The sequence below is a fragment of the Neophocaena asiaeorientalis genome, unplaced genomic scaffold (genome assembly GCF_003031525.2).
Source record: "Neophocaena asiaeorientalis asiaeorientalis breed wild unplaced genomic scaffold, Neophocaena_asiaeorientalis_V1.1 scaffold409, whole genome shotgun sequence".
Taxonomy (NCBI): domain Eukaryota; kingdom Metazoa; phylum Chordata; class Mammalia; order Artiodactyla; family Phocoenidae; genus Neophocaena; species Neophocaena asiaeorientalis.
The window spans coordinates 1,499,508-1,519,206 of NW_020175208.1; the positions used below are offsets into that span (position 1 = coordinate 1,499,508).

Sequence of the window (19,699 nt, forward strand, 5' to 3'; positions counted from 1 at the left end):
GAGGGTTGGCTTCAGAGTTGCTCATTAAGCCATTACTATCACCAATTACAAACTGACGTTGGTTCTGGTTGATTCAATATGAACTTGTACTGCACACCCATTAAGCAGAAGGCCCTATATAAGACCCTGGGGGATAGAGTGGGCTGTGTTGTGAGTGAGAGAGTGTGGTATATTGGTGTGCGTAGGACAGAGGCCTGAGGGAAGAGTGAGCTGTGATCACCACCTCACCGCCGAGGGGCGGGAGGGAGCAGTGACTCCAGTGGAGGAGATCCTGGCAGCTCGTCCCTCCAAGCCTCACCTCGGAGGCTCTGAGCACACTGCCCACCCGGGAGGTGGCACCGGCAGAGCGGGGCCCCCCAGGGCCAGGCTTTCAGGCTGGACACTGGGATAAAAGCAGCACTGAGAGTAGAAGCATTACCTGTAAAATCTGAATCTTTTATGAATAACCTCATTTCCTTAGCCTTGGGTAGCAGGAGTCCCTTGAAATATGTTTAAAAATAAACAGGAAACCAACCTGGTCTGACGAGCCTGGCTCCGAGAGCTTTCCTGGATACATTCTTTCTGCCGCTGAGGTTGGGCCTTTGCGGGAGTGAAGCACCTCTCTGGATCTTTCTGTTGTGTTTTCCAAACTAGGAAAGAGATGAATGTTATTGTTTCATCTGATTAAATAGGTACCAGGTGTTTCTAATATTTCAAGTTTCTGAGGGCCCATTTGTCACGGTCATACATTAGGGTTTTCTGCCAATGAGGACCCAGGTCAGGCAGTCTCTAGGTCAGGGGCACACATCCATTGCACACCTACTGTGTACCAGGCCCTGTACTAGGCAGTGTATGCGTGTTGCCCCATTCGATCCTCCCCACAGCGCAGTGGCGAATATGTTTTTAATTTCCGTATTTCAGTTGAGGAAGCTGAGGTTCAGAGAGGTTATGTAACTTGCCCAACACGCACAGATCACACAGCCTATACATGGTGAAGCTGGAATTCATTCGCAGCCCTATGTGAGTTTTTCTGCAAAATCACAGGGCCTTCTCACGGTGCTTTGGGTGCCTCACTTTTCCTATTTGACTGGTATCTTTTAAACTTTGTTTTGTTAATCTCACCCCACCATAAAAAAATACATTTTCCATCGCAACCCAGGACACACATATATATCTGCAGAACGAAAAGGAAAATGTCACCAAGTGGTATTTACCCTTAGTAAGGGTGAGGCACCCTGAAAATTTCTTTTCCAATTTTTAATGTTAGTTGCAACCTCGAAATCAATTTCACACGTCTGTAGCAGGGAACAACCCACAATCTGAAAAGCGGTTTTAGTTATGAACTTCTCAAAGTCAGGCCCTTTCTTATTCTCTCTCTGACTCCGCCCAAGACAGCCCAGAACAGGATTTGCACACTGGTGTGTAGAGCTGTGATCACCACCTCACCGCCGAGGGGCGGGAGGGAGCAGTGACTCCAGTGGAGGAGATCCTGGCAGCTCGTCCCTCCAAGCCTCACCTCGGAGGCTCTGAGCACACTGCCCACCCGGGAGGTGGCACCGGCAGAGCGGGGCCCCCCAGGGCCAGGCTTTCAGGCTGGACACTGGGATAAAAGCAGCACTGAGAGTAGAAGCATTACCTGTAAAATCTGAATCTTTTATGAATAACCTCATTTCCTTAGCCTTGGGTAGCAGGAGTCCCTTGAAATATGTTTAAAAATAAACAGGAAACCAACCTGGTCTGACGAGCCTGGCTCCGAGAGCTTTCCTGGATACATTCTTTCTGCCGCTGAGGTTGGGCCTTTGCGGGAGTGAAGCACCTCTCTGGATCTTTCTGTTGTGTTTTCCAAACTAGGAAAGAAGAGATGAATGTTACTGTTTCATCTGATTAAATAGGTACCAGGTGTTTCTAATATTTCAAGTTTCTGAGGGCCCATTTGTCACGGTCATACATTAGGGTTTTCTGCCAATGAGGACCCAGGCCAGGCAGTCTCTAGGTCAGGGGCACACATCCATTGCACACCTACTGTGTACCAGGCCCTGTACTAGGCAGTGTATGCGTGTTGCCCCATTCGATCCTCCCCACAGCGCAGTGGCGAATATGTTTTTAATTTCCGTATTTCAGTTGAGGAAGCTGAGGTTCAGAGAGGTTATGTAACTTGCCCAACACGCACAGATCACACAGCCTATACATGGTGAAGCTGGAATTCATTCGCAGCCCTATGTGAGTTTTTCTGCAAAATCACAGGGCCTTCTCACGGTGCTTTGGGTGCCTCACTTTTCCTATTTGACTGGTATCTTTTAAACTTTGTTTTGTTAATCTCACCCCACCATAAAAAAATACATTTTCCATCGCAACCCAGGACACACATATATATCTGCAGAACGAAAAGGAAAATGTCACCAAGTGGTATTTACCCTTAGTAAGGGTGAGGCACCCTGAAAATTTCTTTTCCAATTTTTAATGTTAGTTGCAACCTCGAAATCAATTTCACACGTCTGTAGCAGGGAACAACCCACAATCTGAAAAGCGGTTTTAGTTATGAACTTCTCAAAGTCAGGCCCTTTCTTATTCTCTCTCTGACTCCGCCCAAGACAGCCCAGAACAGGATTTGCACACTGGTGTGTGCCAGCGTGTCTCTCTGGGTTTCAAGAACTTGGCATGTATTACTTCATTCAGACCTAACAGCAACTGTGTAAAGCAGGTACTACTACTAGCCCCGTTTTACAGATGAGGAGCGAGAGTTGCAGAGAGGGTAGGTATCTGGCTCAAGGTCTCCTCGATAGAATGTCGGAGTCTGAGCGTGGACCCCAGCCGTGTTTATCTGGGTCTGGCATCCTAACATATTGCACTGTATACTGGTTGTGTTCATACATGATTCTCCCCTGTGAACTTTCTCTCGTGTTTTCCAGACTCAGGGTATACAGTGCAAGGGTCTACAATAATCATTTGGAAGCTCAGTTGGTAGCTTTATAATGCAGGGTTTCTCAGCTTCTGCACAACTGACATCGTGGCCTGGATGATCCTCTGTTGTGGGAACCTGCCCCACGCACTGCAGGATGTTTAGCGGCATCCCTGGCCTCTACCCACTAGATGCTAGATGCCAGCAACGCGCCCCCCCCACACACACACGACAACCAAAAAGTCTCTAGACTTTGCCAAATGTCCCCTGAGTGCAAAATCACCCCCGAATGAGAAACATTGCTCTAAAGGAGGGAAAACTTTGGAACCACTAAAGACCATTCTAAGTTTTGCTACTTGCAAGTTCAGTCCCAAAGAGTAGCAGAGAGAGCTTTCCGCCAGGGGTCTAGTAGGAGACGGGAGCATACTTACTGCATGGCTTTAACTGAAGAAGGTTTAGTGAAGGGTCCAATTACAGAGGTAAAGGTGAGATTAAAGGAAACCCCAGAGGGTTTCTTTTTAATGAGATTACCCGGAGAATGAACGACAGAGAGACCGTTACCACAGTAGAGAAAGGGCCAGGGGACAGAGGAGCAAGAGCCGGAGCCATTGAAGGGGGGCCGCCCGGCACAGCTGAGCCTGACCACTGCCAAACTACAGTGCAGGAGGGGGCCCAGGAATCTGTCACCAGTGCAGGAAGAGGGACCTGGAAATATCACCAGTGCAGAAGGAGGGGGCCTGGGAGTCAGTAACCAGTGCAAGAGGAGGGGGCCTGGGAACCAGTAACCAGTGCAGAAGGAGGGGGCCTGGGAGTCAGTAACCAGTGCAAGAGGAGGGGGCCTGGGAATCAGTAACCAGTGCAAAGGGGGCCCGGGAATCTGTCACCAGTGCAAGAGGAGGGGGCCTGGGAATCAGTAACCAGTGCAGGAGGAGGGGGCCCCAGGAATCTGTAACCAGATCTTGCCCATCTCCCTCCCTCACATCTGCTGTGCCTCCCATCTGCAAACCCAATAGGAAACCAGCAACAAGAGAACAGTCTGCTCTATGCCCTGGGAGACTGACCAGTTTGACCAGTGGGCCCCCTTGTTCCGTAGCCGTCCACAGGGGTCTGGCTCTGGGGGCACAGAGCAGGGGGGAGAAGTTTAAAGAATGGACCTGGGGAGTCATCAGCATGGGATCAGCTTCACCCGCACTCAGCTTTATGGCATTAGAGTCTCAAGGGATGTAGGGCGCTTCAGAGCCAACAATTACCAACTCCTGATTATATCGATGGATGTTTTGTCCCAGAGAAACAAAAAATAAAATTAAAATAAAATAAATCTAACTAACCTACAACACAGCACATTCCATTCCTGTCTCAATCCAATCAGAATTTAGGGCTGTTCATAGCTAGGCACAATTTTAACCAATACTACATGGTATCAGAGGATCTGAGTTCTAGGCTTGCTTTGCCGGGAGCTGGCTGTCGGAAGGTGGGCAATTGTATTTCATTTAACAAGCGTGTCCCATGTGACACTACCACGTGACAGCACAGAAAGATGAACACAACGAGGCCAGTCTCTGCTCTCAAGGAGAGCACGTTCAAGAGAGGAACAGACATGAATCTACAACTTCTCTGCCACATGAGAAGAGCTATAGTTGAGGCCTGATGAAGGGTTCTAGGACTGGAGATAAAGAAGCACTTCGTTTTGCTGGACACACTTAAGGAGAGCCGGAAAAGGGCAGTGACTTCAGTGTGAGTCTCAGAAAGATGCCAGACAGTCAGTGGAAAGAAGCATTCCAGGTAGAGCTGAAGCGAGGTTGCGTGAAAGTGCTAAGTCTAAGGAACCACAAGTATCTGTGTGTATCTGGAGCACAGGTCAGCAAACTATAGCCTGCAGGCCAGACCTCACGCTCTGTCTGTTTTCATATGGTTCTTGAGCTAATAATGGGTTTTACATGTTTAAATAGTTGGAGGAAAAAAATCAGAAGAAGAAGAATATTTCATAGCACATAAAAATTACATGAAATTCAAATTTCAGTGTCCATAAGTAAAGATTTCTTGGAACTCAGTTACACTCATTCATAGACAGATTGTCTACAACTGCTTCATTGCTACCGGAGTTGGGTAGTTTGCACCTGAGACGATGGGCCACAGCCTATAGTATATTTACTCACAGACCTTTTACAGAAAACATTTGCCGACCTAGAGCGAAGTCTGCAGTCCAAAGCAGTAGGGGGCTTCCCTGGTGGTGCAGTGGTTGAGAGTCCGCCTGCCGATGCAGGGGACGTGGGTTCGTGCCCCGGTCTGGGAGGGTCCCACATGCCGTGGAGCAGCTGGGCCCGTGAGCCATGGCCGCTGAGCCTGCGCATCCGGAGCCTGTGCTCCGCAACGGGAGAGGCCACAACAGTGAGAGGCCCACGTACAGCAAAAACAAACAAACAAACAACAAGGAAAAAAAAAACAAAGCAGTGAGGGGTAGCGGGGTCACGAGGCCAGAAAGAGAGGTGGGGGTCTCGTCGTAAAAAGCTGCAGTAAAGCTGGGCTTGGTTCCATGGTGATGAGAGGTGATCAGAAGTTTTAACAAGAGGGAAGGTGTGATCATGTTTTCATTCTAGAAAAATCTTTGCTCTAGAATGAAACTAGTGGGGGACAGTTAAGAGTTCTGGAGAATGAGGATGAGGATCCAGAGTTTAGGCAGAGGCGGTGGAGAGGGAGAGGGGCAGACAGACCAGAAGGGACCTTTCCATGGCAAACCTCCCTGGACTCAGGACTCGTCAGATTTGGGAGTGAGGGGGGATGGGGAAAGCAGATGAATGCATCAGGGGTGAATCTTAGGTTTCTAGCTTGAGTAAGTGAGTGTAAAAAAAAAAAAAAAGTACTATTCACCAAGGTAGCCTCTGGCACAGGGAGGTAGGGGATGGATTTTGCTTGAGACACATTGATTCTGGGACATCAGGGGTTGAGAGACTATCTAATAAGTACTTGGCTATTCTGTCCATCTGTAGCTCAGAGAAGAAAGGTCTAGTCTAGAGATAAAGGCAAAGTAGAGGCTGAGGCCGCCAATCCCCTCTTAGGGCACGAGTCCTCCCCATGTGTGTAATATGGGCCCAAGAGAGTGAGCTTTAAAAGTGGGTTCCTTGCAGGCCAAGGGGTTCTCCCAGCAGCTGTTTTGCTAGGGGCTGAGCAGGTGGGATTTCCACCCCAGCTTCAACCAGAGAATTCTCTCTTTGACCTATTTGTAGCAGGCATTTACCTAAGCAGATTAAAAGAGGTTCCTGTACCTGGCAACCCCAGGACTTGAGGTTCTATAAGGTTCCTACCGGTTTGGGAAGGCCACTGAGGTTGTATAATCAATCCCTCTGTCTCCAAGCAAGGAGTATTTCCAGTCCTTCTCAGAGTGTTAATTGCTTTCTTGGTTGTTCCGCTTTTATTTTTTTAAGCCTAATGGGATGACAGTGAGAAGAGCCTTTTTTTAAATGCCCACAGTGGCCAATGATCACAAAGGGTGAGGGGCTTCCCTGGCAGGAAGGATAGCACCGCTCATTATTGCTTTCCTCGTCTGTAGAGGGAATAATATTAACCCCACAGGGCTACTGGAAATTAAAGGAGCTCCTGGTAAAATATTGGACACGTAGCAGTCACTCAAGAAATGGAAACTTGAAGCTTCCTACCCCATCAGTCACCTTGACCCCCTGTTTGTTGTATGGGAAACCCTTGTGCAGTGAGAGCGAGCTGCCCGCTCTGGCTCCTTCTCACACGTGTTCCCTTTGCTGCCACTCTGACCTCATGATCATCTTCTAGTGTCCGTCCCTCCCTTCAGCCAGATCCCAGCCTGGCCCCGCTGTCCCTTCTTACTGCCTGTCTTGTCAAGTCAACCCTGGTGACCAGGAGACTGGAAGATATTCTGCTTTCTAGAAGTCCTGTGCTGAGTCTCAATTGTCTGCCAAATAAACTTTTCCATTTGAGAACAATTTGCATTTACTGAGATGCTTGAGGCTTTTTACGGTAACAAGCTGAAGCTTCTGTTTTTCACATGAACATGTTGCGTTCTTACTTGTGATCGATCCACAGTCCTGGGCCAGAGCAAAAATGCCTCAGGTGTCCCATGGCTCAAGCTCTGACTCATCTGTCCTATTCTTGGCAGCCCTCTGAGCTGCCAGACCCTTACCAGCCTCATTTCCAGGTTTGGGCCTCTGGGGGCCTCAGCATAAGTCTCAGGAGCCCAGGGCCGGCTACCTACAAAGCCAAGCTCCTGAATTCAATCAAGAGGGAGCCTGGACTTTCCTGGCAGTCCAGTGGTTAAGACTTCACCTTCCAACGCAGGGTTCGATCCCTGGTCGGGGAGCTAAGATCATGCCTCACGGCCAAAAAACCAAAACGTAAAACAGAAGCAATATTGTAACAAATTCAATAAAAACTTTAAAAAATGGTACACATAAAAAAAAAAAAAGAAATCTTAAAAAAAAAAAGTGGGCCTGAACTGAAAAGTGAGCGTGAACACATACGTGATGCCCCTCACCTCACCAGGCTTCAAGTGTAACCCCTTCCTTTTGCCAGAAATTAATTCAAAGCACATATTCTGTAACAGTGGGTCATTCATCCACTCAGTCATCAAACCCTTATTGGAAACCTTCTATATGCCTGGCTCTGTGTCAGTCCCGGGATGCAGACATAGGAGCTCATGAGGCAAATGGCTAGGCTTGACCTGCTGTTCCCGTGTAATGAGGGCTTCAGCAGAGGTCCGAATGAAGCCTGGAGAGGGCACTGGCTACTCCCTGAGACGTAGACAGAGAGGCAGAGAAGAAGTAACCTCTGAGTGAGACCTTCCAACAAGAGGTAACCGAGCAGAAAAGAGGAGAAAGGATGTTCCATGGAGAGAGGAAAGTGTTGCAAAGGCAACTGAAACCAATAACTGATGGCCATAGAGATTCCCTTAAACATTCTTCTTCCGGTCGTCTCCTCCAGCTGACTTCTGGGAAGCTGTTCATGAAGACCGCTGCACAGCCCATTATTAATAGCAAAGCATGTCTCTATTCTTTCTCAAATTCTTTTCCCATTTAGGTTATTACAGAGTGTTTAGCAGAGTTCCCTGTGCTATACAGTAGGGTTAGGGTTAGGGTTATAACTGAATCAGTGTGCGGTACACCTGAAACTGACACAACACTGTTAATCAACTATATTCCAATATAAAATAAAAAATATTTTAAATAGCTCCTAGGAATTAGAACATGGGCCACCCCCTATGCTGCCCCCCATCTACCATGCCAGGGTCCTCCTCTCCTTTAGCAATTCCAGCGGCACAGCGAGTTTTGCTGTGGTTAACCGAAAAACTGCACCAGCATCTCCCAGCAGAGCACTACTTACCATCTGAGTTGGGTTGACGATTCCTTTTGCCACCATATTTTAAAAATTGCCCAGCATGGTGCATAACCAGCTTCAGATAAAGTTTGCAAAAATTTCTCAACTATCCGTTATCCTTCAACACCTGCATTCTTAGCAACGGTCATTGCCAGAGTTTTGAGTGTTCTTTGAATGATTTCTGTACCAATTTTTTGCTCTTCATTTAGCTGGATCAGTGAATCCAAGCCTGGAACGCACTGAAGCAAAGCATCCAGGTGACTCTTTTGTCAACAGCAGCTCTTGTGGCATTCAGAGCATCTGGGACTATTTTTTTTTCATCGTCTTCCACGTCACCTGTCCTAGCAATCTTCAGCAGAGTTACTCCATCTGAAGTTTTGCCAGATGTTCATTTAGTTTTTCTTTTTCATGGTCACTAACAGTAACATTCTAACTGCTCAGTGATTTCTTAACTATGTTTCTCAATTTCAATATTGTTGCCTTTTCCTTGCAAGAATGTGGCATCACCTTTGGTCACAATAACTTCTCCAGTTTTTCCTAGGTCATGAAGCAAAACCTCTTAAAGATTGAGGGTCCAGCTCACTTTTCCAAATACCACACCATCAGCAGCATCAGCCTTGTTGGGTTCATTCTGTGACACCGAAACCTGGAGCTTGGGCTCTTATAACCCAAAAGCCAATTTTCATCCTATTCCAATTGAGTGTACTGAGGGCATTTTCAACAGTTATAACCAAAGACTTTCACTGGGCATTGGCAATTTCAAGAGTGGATACCAGAAACCATCAGTATCCTGGAATCCCCGTTTCTGCACTTTTGATGTATTATTCAAGCAGAGAGATATGTAATCTTAGTCAACTTTTGTGCCTTCAGTTCCTGATTCATCATACAGTGTTTTCCTGTCCTCTATTGTAAGCACACCCTTTGAATCTTTGTGGTTACATCAGAAATGATGTTGCTGATTTCTGTCTCCATTTTTAGACATTGTGGCAAACTGAGCAGTCTCTTCGGGGTTTAGCACAGGTTTGGGCTGCTTCCTTAGTTCAGCAGTTATAGCGTCAACACGCAGCCTCGCACCATTCCTGGTTTCCGCCGGATTAGCACCTTTGCTAATCTTCTTGAAGCCTTCCATGGCAATCAAGAGTGCCAGTGCAGTAGCAGTGGTGGTGCCACTCCAGCCTCTTCATTTGTGTCGGCAGCATCCCGATCTAGTCTGGTGTGATAGTTTTATATTTATCCTTTAAGTCAGTTGACCTGGCAACAGATACCTCATCTTTTGTTACTCTGAGGCATCTTCAGCTCTGTTCTGTAATCACTGTTCTTCTCCGTAGTAAGGGCTTCCCCATCTGCTAGAAGGTCTACAGCTTGAAGCATTGGGTCTTAGGCATCTGCACCGAATTTTATATCTTTGGCATGAATCTCAGTGAGATGAGGATCCGGTGCGCCAGAACCTGGCTTTGTCCAGCAAAAGGCAGTGAGTAATAAAAGCCTTTCTGCAGGGCTGGTGACCAAGGCAGCGAGGCAGGTCCTCAATGACAAGGGAAGGGCAGAGTGCAGGATGCACACCCAAGTTTGCAAAGTGGCAATCAGATTGCCATTTTTAAAAGATGACTGTCTGCAACATGTTTTAAGATGGGCCAGAGACAGTGAATCGGTGAACCAAAACCAAGCAAAAAACAGCATGAGTTTAGGGCAGGAACGGCTTAGAACACTGAAAGAAGGATACACACTGGAGAAATTTTCTGAGGCTGAATGAACTGGATTTGGTGTGGATGTGGATGTGGGAGGACATGAAGGGATGGTCCAGCCAGCAGGACAGCCAGGTGATGGGGAAAGGCGAGTGATCAGGCTGAGAGCAGGGGCTCACTGTTGTGGAGGGAAGTCTGAATCCACTGGGATGAGAAGAAGCCATAGGTTCCATGCACTTCTCGGTCCCCAGAGCCATGGAGGCAGGTTAGGCCCCCCTCTCCTGTCTCCTCCACTAACAGGTCCTTGTCTCCCACTAGCTCGGCCCAATAACTGATGCTGCCGACTACAGAGGCATTTGTATCGCCAGATTCTTCCAGCTAAATGTGTACCGTGTGTTCCGCTAACCTTTACAACAGTGGGGAAATGTCTTGTAATTAACCAGAATATAAAGGATGAACGGAGCAGCCTGGCAGTCTCTGTTAGTCATTATCATTCAGAGGAGATGAGTGTACCTGCTTAGATTTCCGTCAACCAGTTAAAGCCAGCACTTTTCTCTTGGGAGTCCTGACTTTGTTCACATACAGTACAAACACATGTATAAGTGTGATTTGTATGTAAAGGTTTGTAGCCATACATACACAGGGGCGTAAATGTGTTCTTGTGGGTGCACTGGTTGTACACACAGATGTGCATGCGTGCATGGATGTGTGGCGTGCATATGTGCGCCGGGGGTGTGCATTCAAGTGTAGCCAGGACCAAGGAGCCAGCCCCAGGCTACACTTTTTCTCCACTGCACCAGTAATTACAGAATCCTCTTTAGAGGCGAGCGCTTCAGTGTAATACCATAGGTGCTACGCTAGTGGGCGCTCCGTGAATGAATGTTCAAACAAGAACAAATACACCTCAGAAATTCTCCAGGTCCTTGCTGTTTTGCCCTTGCTTTCTGCTTAGTTCTGTTAGCAGTGTGCTGTGGAGACCTAGAGAGAGAAGTACCCTTGTTCTCTGACCCTTCACACCAGGTCTGCCCTGGTCTGTCCAGCTAGTTCTTCTACAAGCTCATTTCAAGGCTGATTTCCCATGGTGCTCCATCTTCCATGGTCACCCACCACACACTTGGTAAGACGAAGACAAATTAGCTGTCTGTAATTCAGTGTGCGAGTGCTTCCCTGGTATTGCCAAACTACTGCGACCCCGGTATATGGAGGTGGTTTCTGGACACTAAGATCCCTGGCGATGTGGATATTGCCAGGTGGGTACCCCCCTAGCCAGGTCGCTTTCTGACCCATTCATCAGTTCGGGGGATGGCATAGGCCACCTGGGCCTGGACATATGTTTTTTGAGAGGTTGTGTTATTGGTGTGAGGAACCCCTGCCCACAGAGCTGTGGCCCCCGCGTTTCGCAAGCTAACGTGGGGACCCACCAACAGCGTGGGTGACACAGCCTCTCAGACCTGGCTCAGAGGGGTAAACGGTCCCAAAGTTTGCATCTAAGTTAAGGAGCCCCCTCTAGCTTTTCAGGTTCCTTCTCAACCAGTTCTTCTCATCACCTTAACAAACTCCATCCTGTGGTGAGTAGCAGGGTGCAAAAGAGGAAGAATGGAATTAGCTCCTGCTGGGAGGCATCGTGACGTCATCCAGTGACTATTAAGCACTGGTGAGTCAGGTTAGACAGTCCTTCGTGGAGAGGACCGAGGAGACAGGATTGGAAGGATTCCCTCTGGGGCCTGGAGGTGGGGGAGGGGCAGGAGCCTCTTTCTCAATGCAGCCTTGAGAAGAGAGGAAGAGGGCTTCCTCTTAACCACCCCCTCATATCCACCTGCATCTCACCGTCCCCCTTCAGCAGCTACAACGAAAACCCAAGCAGTGTTTGCCCCTGGGAATGGCATCCACGGGGCACTGACCCCCTTCCTCACCCCCTCCCCCAGTGGACACCAGAACCTGAACAAGGGGCTTGGGAAGACTCTGACTCACCTCCTTCTCCGGATGCCCTGAGCCATCTTCCCAGACCTGCCCTCAGATGGGCTGCACTGGGTCCTAGAGGCCCCTCTCCTGATCCCTGCCCATTGGTGGGGCACCCGGGAGAAGAGCTGGCCTTGTTCTCGCAGTGCTGGGACCCTTCCTGTTCTCTTAGGGATGTTGAATCAGAGGACGTTTTTTCCCCTGCCTCACCGTTATTAGCTGGGCTTGAATAATGCATGTTTCCCTATGAATACCCTCTGTTTGATAATGGGCCCATGTTAGTGTTCATTGGAAATTTTCCTACCGGATACACATGGAGAGTAATGCACATTTATAAAAGGGATTTGAATGCACGAGGGAAGTCGTGACTCCGTGGAAGTAACTGAATTTTGTCAGGCATTCAGCTTAGACAGCAGCTTGCTGAGGGACCAACCTTTGGGGAGCTTTTTTTTTTTTTCTTTTGCGGTACGCGGGCCTCTCACTGTTGTGGCCTCTCCCGTTGTGGAGCACAGGCTCCGGATGCGCAGGCTCAGCGGCCTTGGCTCATGGGCCCAGCAGCTCCGCGGCATGTGGGATCCTCCCAGACCGGGGCACGAACCCGTGTCCCCTGCATCGGCAGGCGGACTCTCAACCACTGCTCCACCAGGGAAGCCCTGGGGAGCTTTTTGATATAGGCAGAGCAGGGATGGACAGGGGATGAGGGAATGCTCGGACTTGGTTCCCTTTGCACATCTGATCACTGTGGGCTTTAGTTCTGGGGTTGACATGTTATCTCAAGTGCAGAGTGAATATCTGAGTCTCCAGGGGCTGAGCTGGTGGGGGGACAGATGCTGAAGAAGGTTGACCATGCCCTTGGGATACCTTTGGGGACAGGTCACAAGAGAAGATGCTGAGGTCCCACCAAGAGCACAGCTGCCTCCTGGCTGTGTGACCTACAATAAATCACTTAAACCATCGTGAACCCCAATTTTATTATCGATCAAGTAGGTATAATAAGTACTGGTCAAGGTTGTTGAACATATATAAGGACCAAATGAAATGACTATTGAGGACCTGCTATGAACCAGGCACTATTCTAGGCATTGAGGACAGAGCAATGAACAAAACACAAAAATTTCTGTCTTCGTGGAGCTTACGTTGCAACGTAGGATGACAAAAATCACTAAGAAAATTATATGCATACGAGAGAGTTAGGGGTAAAGTGGGTAGGGGTTAGGGAGAGCTGGGGTTGGAGGTATAGTTTTAAGTGGAGTGGTCAGAGAAGGCCTGCCGTAGGAAGCGGTGTTCTCACAAAGGCTTCAAGGAGAAAAGGGAGCAAGTAATGAAGATATCTGGGAAAGAGCCTTCTAGGGAACTGGCAGGCTGAAGTGGGCATGCCTGGTGTATTGTTGGAATATGAGGGGGGCCCATGTGGCTGGAGAAGAGTGACTGAGGTCGAAGATGGAGTCAGAGAGATCACAGAGAGGGCCCGTTGGTCTGGGCAGGCCCTTTTAAAGACTTTGGCTTTTACTATAGGAGAGTTGGGTTGCCGCTGAAGAGTTTTGAGGAGAGATGTAATTTGGTGTGACTCGTGTTTTAACAAGATCCTTCTGGATCTCGTGTTGAGAACAGATTAGATGGGGGCAAGTGTGGAAGATGGAAGGCCATGGCAACAAAGGGAGAAGTCTTGGAGAGTTGGACCAGAGATACAGATGTAGAAAGTGCATTGGGGATAAATTTGGGAGGGTTTACTGATAGATCGTGTGTGGGTGTGAGAGAAAGAAAGGGGTCAGTGATGCTGATTTAAGTAAAGAACTTGTAAGGCCCTCAGCCCGGGGCTTGGCACATAGGAAGTGCTGGTCACAGTTGTTACCGCTGCTGGTTCCAGTAAGAGTGGGACTGAGCCACCCGGCAGGGGGTTCTGGGGTTGGACAGATAAACCAAGCCATATAACCAGAGACAGGATGAATCCCTTGGCAACCAGCACAATGCTTTGGAGCACAGGGGTACTCAGACCCAAAGGAGGTTGATGGGTTCAGAGGAATAGCCTTTGGAATTGTGGAGTTCTGGCTCTGGGGCCCTTTGTATGCTATTTGGCCAAGTCCTGATGAGCTATGGACTGGACTTAGTGTTGGGATCAAAACCCAGTTCAATCCATCCGACCATACCCCAGTGACCTCCTGGACTCTGCTGTCCCTGCTCACAGTAGGTCAGCTGGTGTGGGCTGGGCTCGGTTAGGATGGTGGGCCCTGCTCCTCATGTTCTCATCCTCCCAGGACCAGCCATGTCTTCTCCCAAAGACGGCAGAGATCCAAGTGGGCAAGCCTAATCTGGCAGGCACTTTTCAAGTCTTTGGACATGTCAAGGCCTCCATAATGACCAAACCCAAAGTCAAGGGGTGAGGAAATATACTCTACCTCTTTAACAGGAAGGACTACAATCACATTTCATTGCAACAGCTGTGGTTACAGCGAGGGTGACAACTTGGGGCCCTAATGCAATGCAACACACCTGGCCAGGGCTGGTCCAGAAATTGGCCAGGACTGGATCGGGAGGAGAGCAGAGCCGCAGAGGGCAGGCTGCGGGGCTTCGCATGTGGACACTCACTACCGGTTTGCAGGGAGGTCACCCCAGAGAGCCAGCCTTGATAGCAGCTCTTTCTCTGTGTTTGAGACCCTGTTGCACTTGAGCGCTACCCTTAGTATATCCCTGCCCAGAGGGGCTTCCGGCTTTGACTCACCATGGAATGTCCCAAGCTAAGAGAGGGATCATTCTAGAGGGACCCATCCCCAGTCCCATATGACAACTAAGCCTGATTTTCCTTTCACCTCTTCTCTAGTCAAGAAGCAAATTGAGTTGAAGTCTCGAGGCGTGAAGCTGATGCCCAGCAAAGATAACAGCCAGAAGACGTCTGTGTGTAAGTGTCCGCCCCGCCAGGCCTCTCGCTCAAGGCCAGAGCCGCTGGCGCTGTGACCGCGGGGAAGCCAGATGCTGCTGCGCCGATGTCCCTTCGGCCCGGCTTCCCTCCGCCCGGGTCTGCGCGTGCAGACACTAACCTGGTGCCCAGTGAGCAGCCCCGGGGCCTGCCCTTTGTCTTCTCGTGTTCCTCCTCCCATTCCCCTCCTGCCTCTTCTTTCTCCCTCACTTCCCACTCTAACTGCAGTCCAGGGAGTCATTACTGCTACATTTCTTTCTTTCTTTTTCCTTTTGAATCACTTCCACCTGCTAAGACAATCCTTTATCTGGCTCGTCTAGGAGCCAGTAAATTCCAGCCGGGACTTTGGAGGCTTCAAGTCCCTGATTCCAGCTCCCAAGACAAGATTGGGGGAAGGGGAGAGAGGGGAATGCCTAGAACCTTCCACCGGGGTCCATGGACCTGGCTGGGCAAAACATGGACTAGAAGGGAGGGTGTCCTGCTTCTTGAGCTGATGGGGGAGTGCTGGGGGCTCCCTGCTTGGACATGGGGCAAATTCTGTCCATGGAAACATGTTCCTGCCATTGATGTTTGAAAGATCAAAAGGAGAATGTCCAATGCTGGGCAGTTGTCTGGAATGTCACTCCAGAAGCACCTGATCAGAGCCTGTGCTAAGGGGCTTTTGAGCTAGAGCATAGGAAGGATTTCCCAAAGGTTCTGGGCCACTCCAGGAGGCTGGACTTGAAAGCAGAGCAGATTTTTCCAAGAAACGCTCCGTTTTCATTCTGGAGGTGGCGGCAGGGAGCCTCCCTTGGTCCCCCAAACACCTGGCCTTCTGCTCTACCTTCTGCCCCCCTTTGCCCTCTGCTTCTCACGCCCTTCTCTGTCTCCTTCCACTCGTCCTCCCTCTTTCCACTTTCCTCTCCTTCCTCCTCCCTCACCCTATCTGCTTCCCCCTCTTTTTCTCTCTGTCTCTGCTCCCTGCTGACCCTCTCCTTTCCTCTTTCACCTCCATGTGCTCCCTTCTGCTGAGGTGCTGGAAGTAATTGCTGGAGAGAGGCCATGGGTGGGTCCACAGCTCCGTGCTTGGGTGGCAGGGAGCAGCGCGGGGAGAGGCAGTTTGGTCCCAAGGCCATGACGAAACTGAGCCTGGCTGTGGGTTTTCTCTGGTCTTTCAAGTCCTCCAATTGGAGACAGGTACCACTCCTTGCCTCTGGGGACCATTGTCTGGTCACCCTGCCACAAGTGGCCTGGATGGCAGAGGGCAGCCAGAAGGCCCTGCTTCTGTGCTTGACTAGGGAGCCAAAGGAAGGAGCAGAGGGTTAGGTCAGGAGTCTGCAGGGAAGACTCAAGACATGGCGCGGGCCCTCCCAGGCTCTTTCTTTCTGCAGCCACAGGAAACCAGAGGAGCCGAGGCAGGCACGATTCAACTTCAGAGTTTGCCCTGGGGCCACAGGCAAACTTTAAGGAAACTGCTCTGACTTGGGAGAGCACGTTTCTTTCCCAGTTGTGTCCTTAGGTAACTGTGTTACCCCAGGCCCTAACACCTCGGTTTCCCCATCTGTAGAATGGGGATGCAAAACCTTATCCTCCCTTTCTCCTTTGGATCTGAGATGGGCCTTCTTGACCTAGGACTTCAGGAGGTCCTTGAACTCACTAGAAAATCACATGTGATGTTGTGGGTGCATTTTGGGGTGGAAGGGAAGGGTCTGTGGTTTTCATTAGTTCTCAGAGGTACCAAAAACTCCCTCAGAAAGATGAAGAAACCCTATTTTAATAAAAAAATTCAAAACCTCTTTGAAAAAGTATACATTTCTCTCCAACAAGATACTGGTCTCCTTTCTGGGATTCCTTCAGGGAGGAATGGGTGTGTGACTCAAGCTGCCTCGGAGGCAGGTCACCAAATGTCTTCAGGGGTCTGGCCCATTGTGTTCTGCCCAGATTCCCTGTGGACAGATGTCCTGAACTTCAGGGGAGGAGTGGGCCACCCTTACATCTCCTGGATCCTACTTGCTGCCTTTACCAGTCTGTGGGCACCATGGGCCCCCGGCCATTGGTTCTGACCACCCGTGTGTCTGTGGCTCCCTTCACTTTGGGTAGAAGGCATTGTCTTTCTGAACGTGTGTGGCTTCTTCCTCACCATAGGGACCGGGGCAAGGATCACCTTCCAGTCTCTTCCCTCTGCAGCCGAGAGCAAATTCATGCTACAAGCACAATTGGCTGGTCTTGAATAGGCAGGGGAGGCTGGAACTCAGGAAAGAAAGGGGAAAAGCCTTTTGCCTCCATAACTGCGACAGTAAACTGTTCACTGGGATTTGAGTTTGCTTGTTTCTGGGGAGCCTTGAAGGCTCATACGGGGATGCCATCACCTGTTCGGTCCTCCCAGGAAGAGAGGGCACTGGGGGGGGTATGAGCTGCTCACCGCTGGGCTTGCAACTTCCTGGATGGCGCCTGAGCCTCATTTCGGGCTGGCTGATTAAAGGGGACACAGCAAGGTTTGCCATACATGTCAGGGGCAGCGGTTCGGTGGGTGGGCTTCGCTGTGGCCTCAGCTCTCCCGTCCAGCCACATCCTCATTGGTCAGCTCTCCCGTCCAGCCACATCCTCATTGGTCAGCTTTCCTCTATGCTACGCTGAGCAGTGTCAGCTCTGAACGAAAGGGCGCGAGAAGGAGGCAAGAATCTGCATTCTTAACACCCTGCAAGGTGGTGTGTGGTTCCCATGTGGCGGTCAGCAGGGCCTTTGGATGGGGGTGGTCGGTGCACAGGGTTGAGTAGGCAGGGCCTAAAGAAGGTGGGCGCTTAGCTCAGAAACCCTCAGTAGGGATGGATCACGGTGAGTCTGGCTTGCCAACAGATGGACCCGCAGGTACATCTCAGGGGTCCTCTCTCCCTCCTGCCCCTGGGGATCCTGGAAGCCCCAGTTTTCTCTTTCCTCCCCGCTGCTCGCAAAACACCGAGGCCCCAGGAAGCAGGAGCTTGCTCTGCTTTTGGAGATGGCGCTTCTGTCTTATTAGCCGAGGCTGAAGGGTCCAGGACTGGGGGAATGTTGACATAGCTTAGTTGAGGATGTGAAAGTTTCAGAAATAGAGGTTTGGCAAGGAAGGGGATGGGAGTAGGGGACGAGCGTCCAGTGGGAGCAACTGGCTTGAGCCTGGCACTGTGGAATGTTGGAGAAAAGGAGGCTGCCCAAGAGGCCTTGTACTCGTCACCACACAACCAAGAGAGTAACCGGTCTCTGGCTTGAGTGCTCAGTCTGTCCAAATGCCCAGGTTCCCTTGGCCAGCCACACCCGGGGCTCCCTGGAGATTTGGACAGGTTTCTGACAGTAGGAATGAGCTTCAAACTCAGGTCTGAAATGAGACTAACTGAGTCAAAAATGGGATTCCCCACTGCTGCACTTCCATCAACTCACTGCACCCTCACAGGTCCCTGGGCCAGGAAGTCCCCTGCCCCCTCTTCCTATGCCCTGCTGTTCCACAAGCCCTGAAGACTCTTTCTTTGCCACGTCCATTCCCATCACTTCATGTCTGTTCCCACTACCAGGCTCTTGTTGTCCTTTACCTGAATGAACACAAAACTTTCTAACTCATTTCACAGTAACTGGCCTCCCTCCGAGCAATCCAGATCTTACAGTGCCCTTCCCCACTCAGGACTCTTCCCATCGTCTTTAGGATCAGACTTGAGACCCTTCAAAGTCTGACCTCTGACACTTCACCTTCACTCTTCCATGTCACTCATACCCTCCCTCCTGTTCTGGCACACCGAACAACTTACACTTCGGTTTCCGTGTCTCCACCTTACTCCCCGGGCCCATCTGTCTGCCTGAAATACCATTTCTCTGTTATCATGTATCTAAATCCCACTATCTCAGTAGATCCATGTCAAATGCTGCCTCCTCCAGGCAGCCTTCCATGCTTCTCTCAGCAATATGAGATGGGTCCTCTCTCTGAACCTCCCTTTAGCTGTATCTTTCATCACCTCCCCGTTGTGGTTCTGTAGTTTCTTTCCATAGTTCGTGTAACTCCTTGAGGACAGTGGAGTGGTCATATCTTATACCTGACATTGGCATTTCCCACTGTATCCAAATAGGGTCTTGTATACAGTAGGTGTTCAATTAATGCCTGTTGTGTATCATGTGCAGGAACGAGTGGGTGAGTGAGTGAGTGATGGAGCACGTTGCTCATATTGTGGGACATTGACTGGGTGAGAGGGAAATGGGCCAACTCAGGGAACGTTGCTCCAGACTCCCTGTCATCCCTCGTCTAGAGGTGGTTGTTGGGACTGTGGGGTTGGTGAGGGCTTGAGTGGAACTCTGGCTCCTGGTCGTTGCCAAGGCCAGGACTCCAGAGGTGCAAGGGAGTTCTAGCCTCACAGCATCTCAAGAACAATGAACTGCAGGGGCCGGAGGGTTTCCACCTTCTCCACTGGAGACGGGAGAAAACTGACTTTGTGTGTATCCGCCGCCCTTTGACCAAGCTTCTCCTTTAACCTAGAGGACTGTGCACGTGGCTTTTAAAAACAGGACTCTGGTGTTGGCGAACGTGAGGGCATCACAGCACCTGCCAGAACTACCGCAGGTGCTACCTCGGTGCCCTCGGCCAGCGGCATGGGCGGGGGATGCTCTGGTTACCGCTTACTCTGCATTGAGAACTGTCCGATGGGAAGAGGTTTCTCAGCAGAAATATCCGTGTTTGAGCTCAAGTCCCTGCTTTGAACTTCAGACTGCAGCTTTCTCTTACATTCTTTACCGTTTCTGACCACACATCCACCTTTTATTTAACTTTCTTTGAGTCATTTCTCCATTGGGGGCTGAGGTTGGGGGGCTCATCTCATCTAGAGCTGCCATCAGCAGATTGGAAGGGTGGGGAGGTCACCGGGGGCTGTGGACTGTCCATCTCTGGCCGCTGGTGCGGGATAAGGGAACGAACTGGATGGCTGTTGG

The 19,699-nt window shown here is 50.0% G+C and overlaps 1 protein-coding gene and 1 pseudogene across 1 annotated transcript in view; one reads left to right on the forward strand and one right to left on the reverse strand.

The window, feature by feature from the left end:
• CSMD2 (CUB and Sushi multiple domains 2) overlaps positions 1 to 19,699 on the forward strand; it is a 641,557-nt gene that overhangs the window by 309,705 nt on the left and 312,153 nt on the right. The window contains exon 9 of the mRNA XM_024765304.1: positions 14,681 to 14,758. Coding sequence (XP_024621072.1) covers positions 14,681 to 14,758 — 78 coding nt within the window. The remainder of the gene's footprint in view (positions 1 to 14,680; positions 14,759 to 19,699) is intronic.
• On the reverse strand, positions 8,117 to 9,643 carry LOC112413338 (60 kDa heat shock protein, mitochondrial pseudogene; annotated as a pseudogene).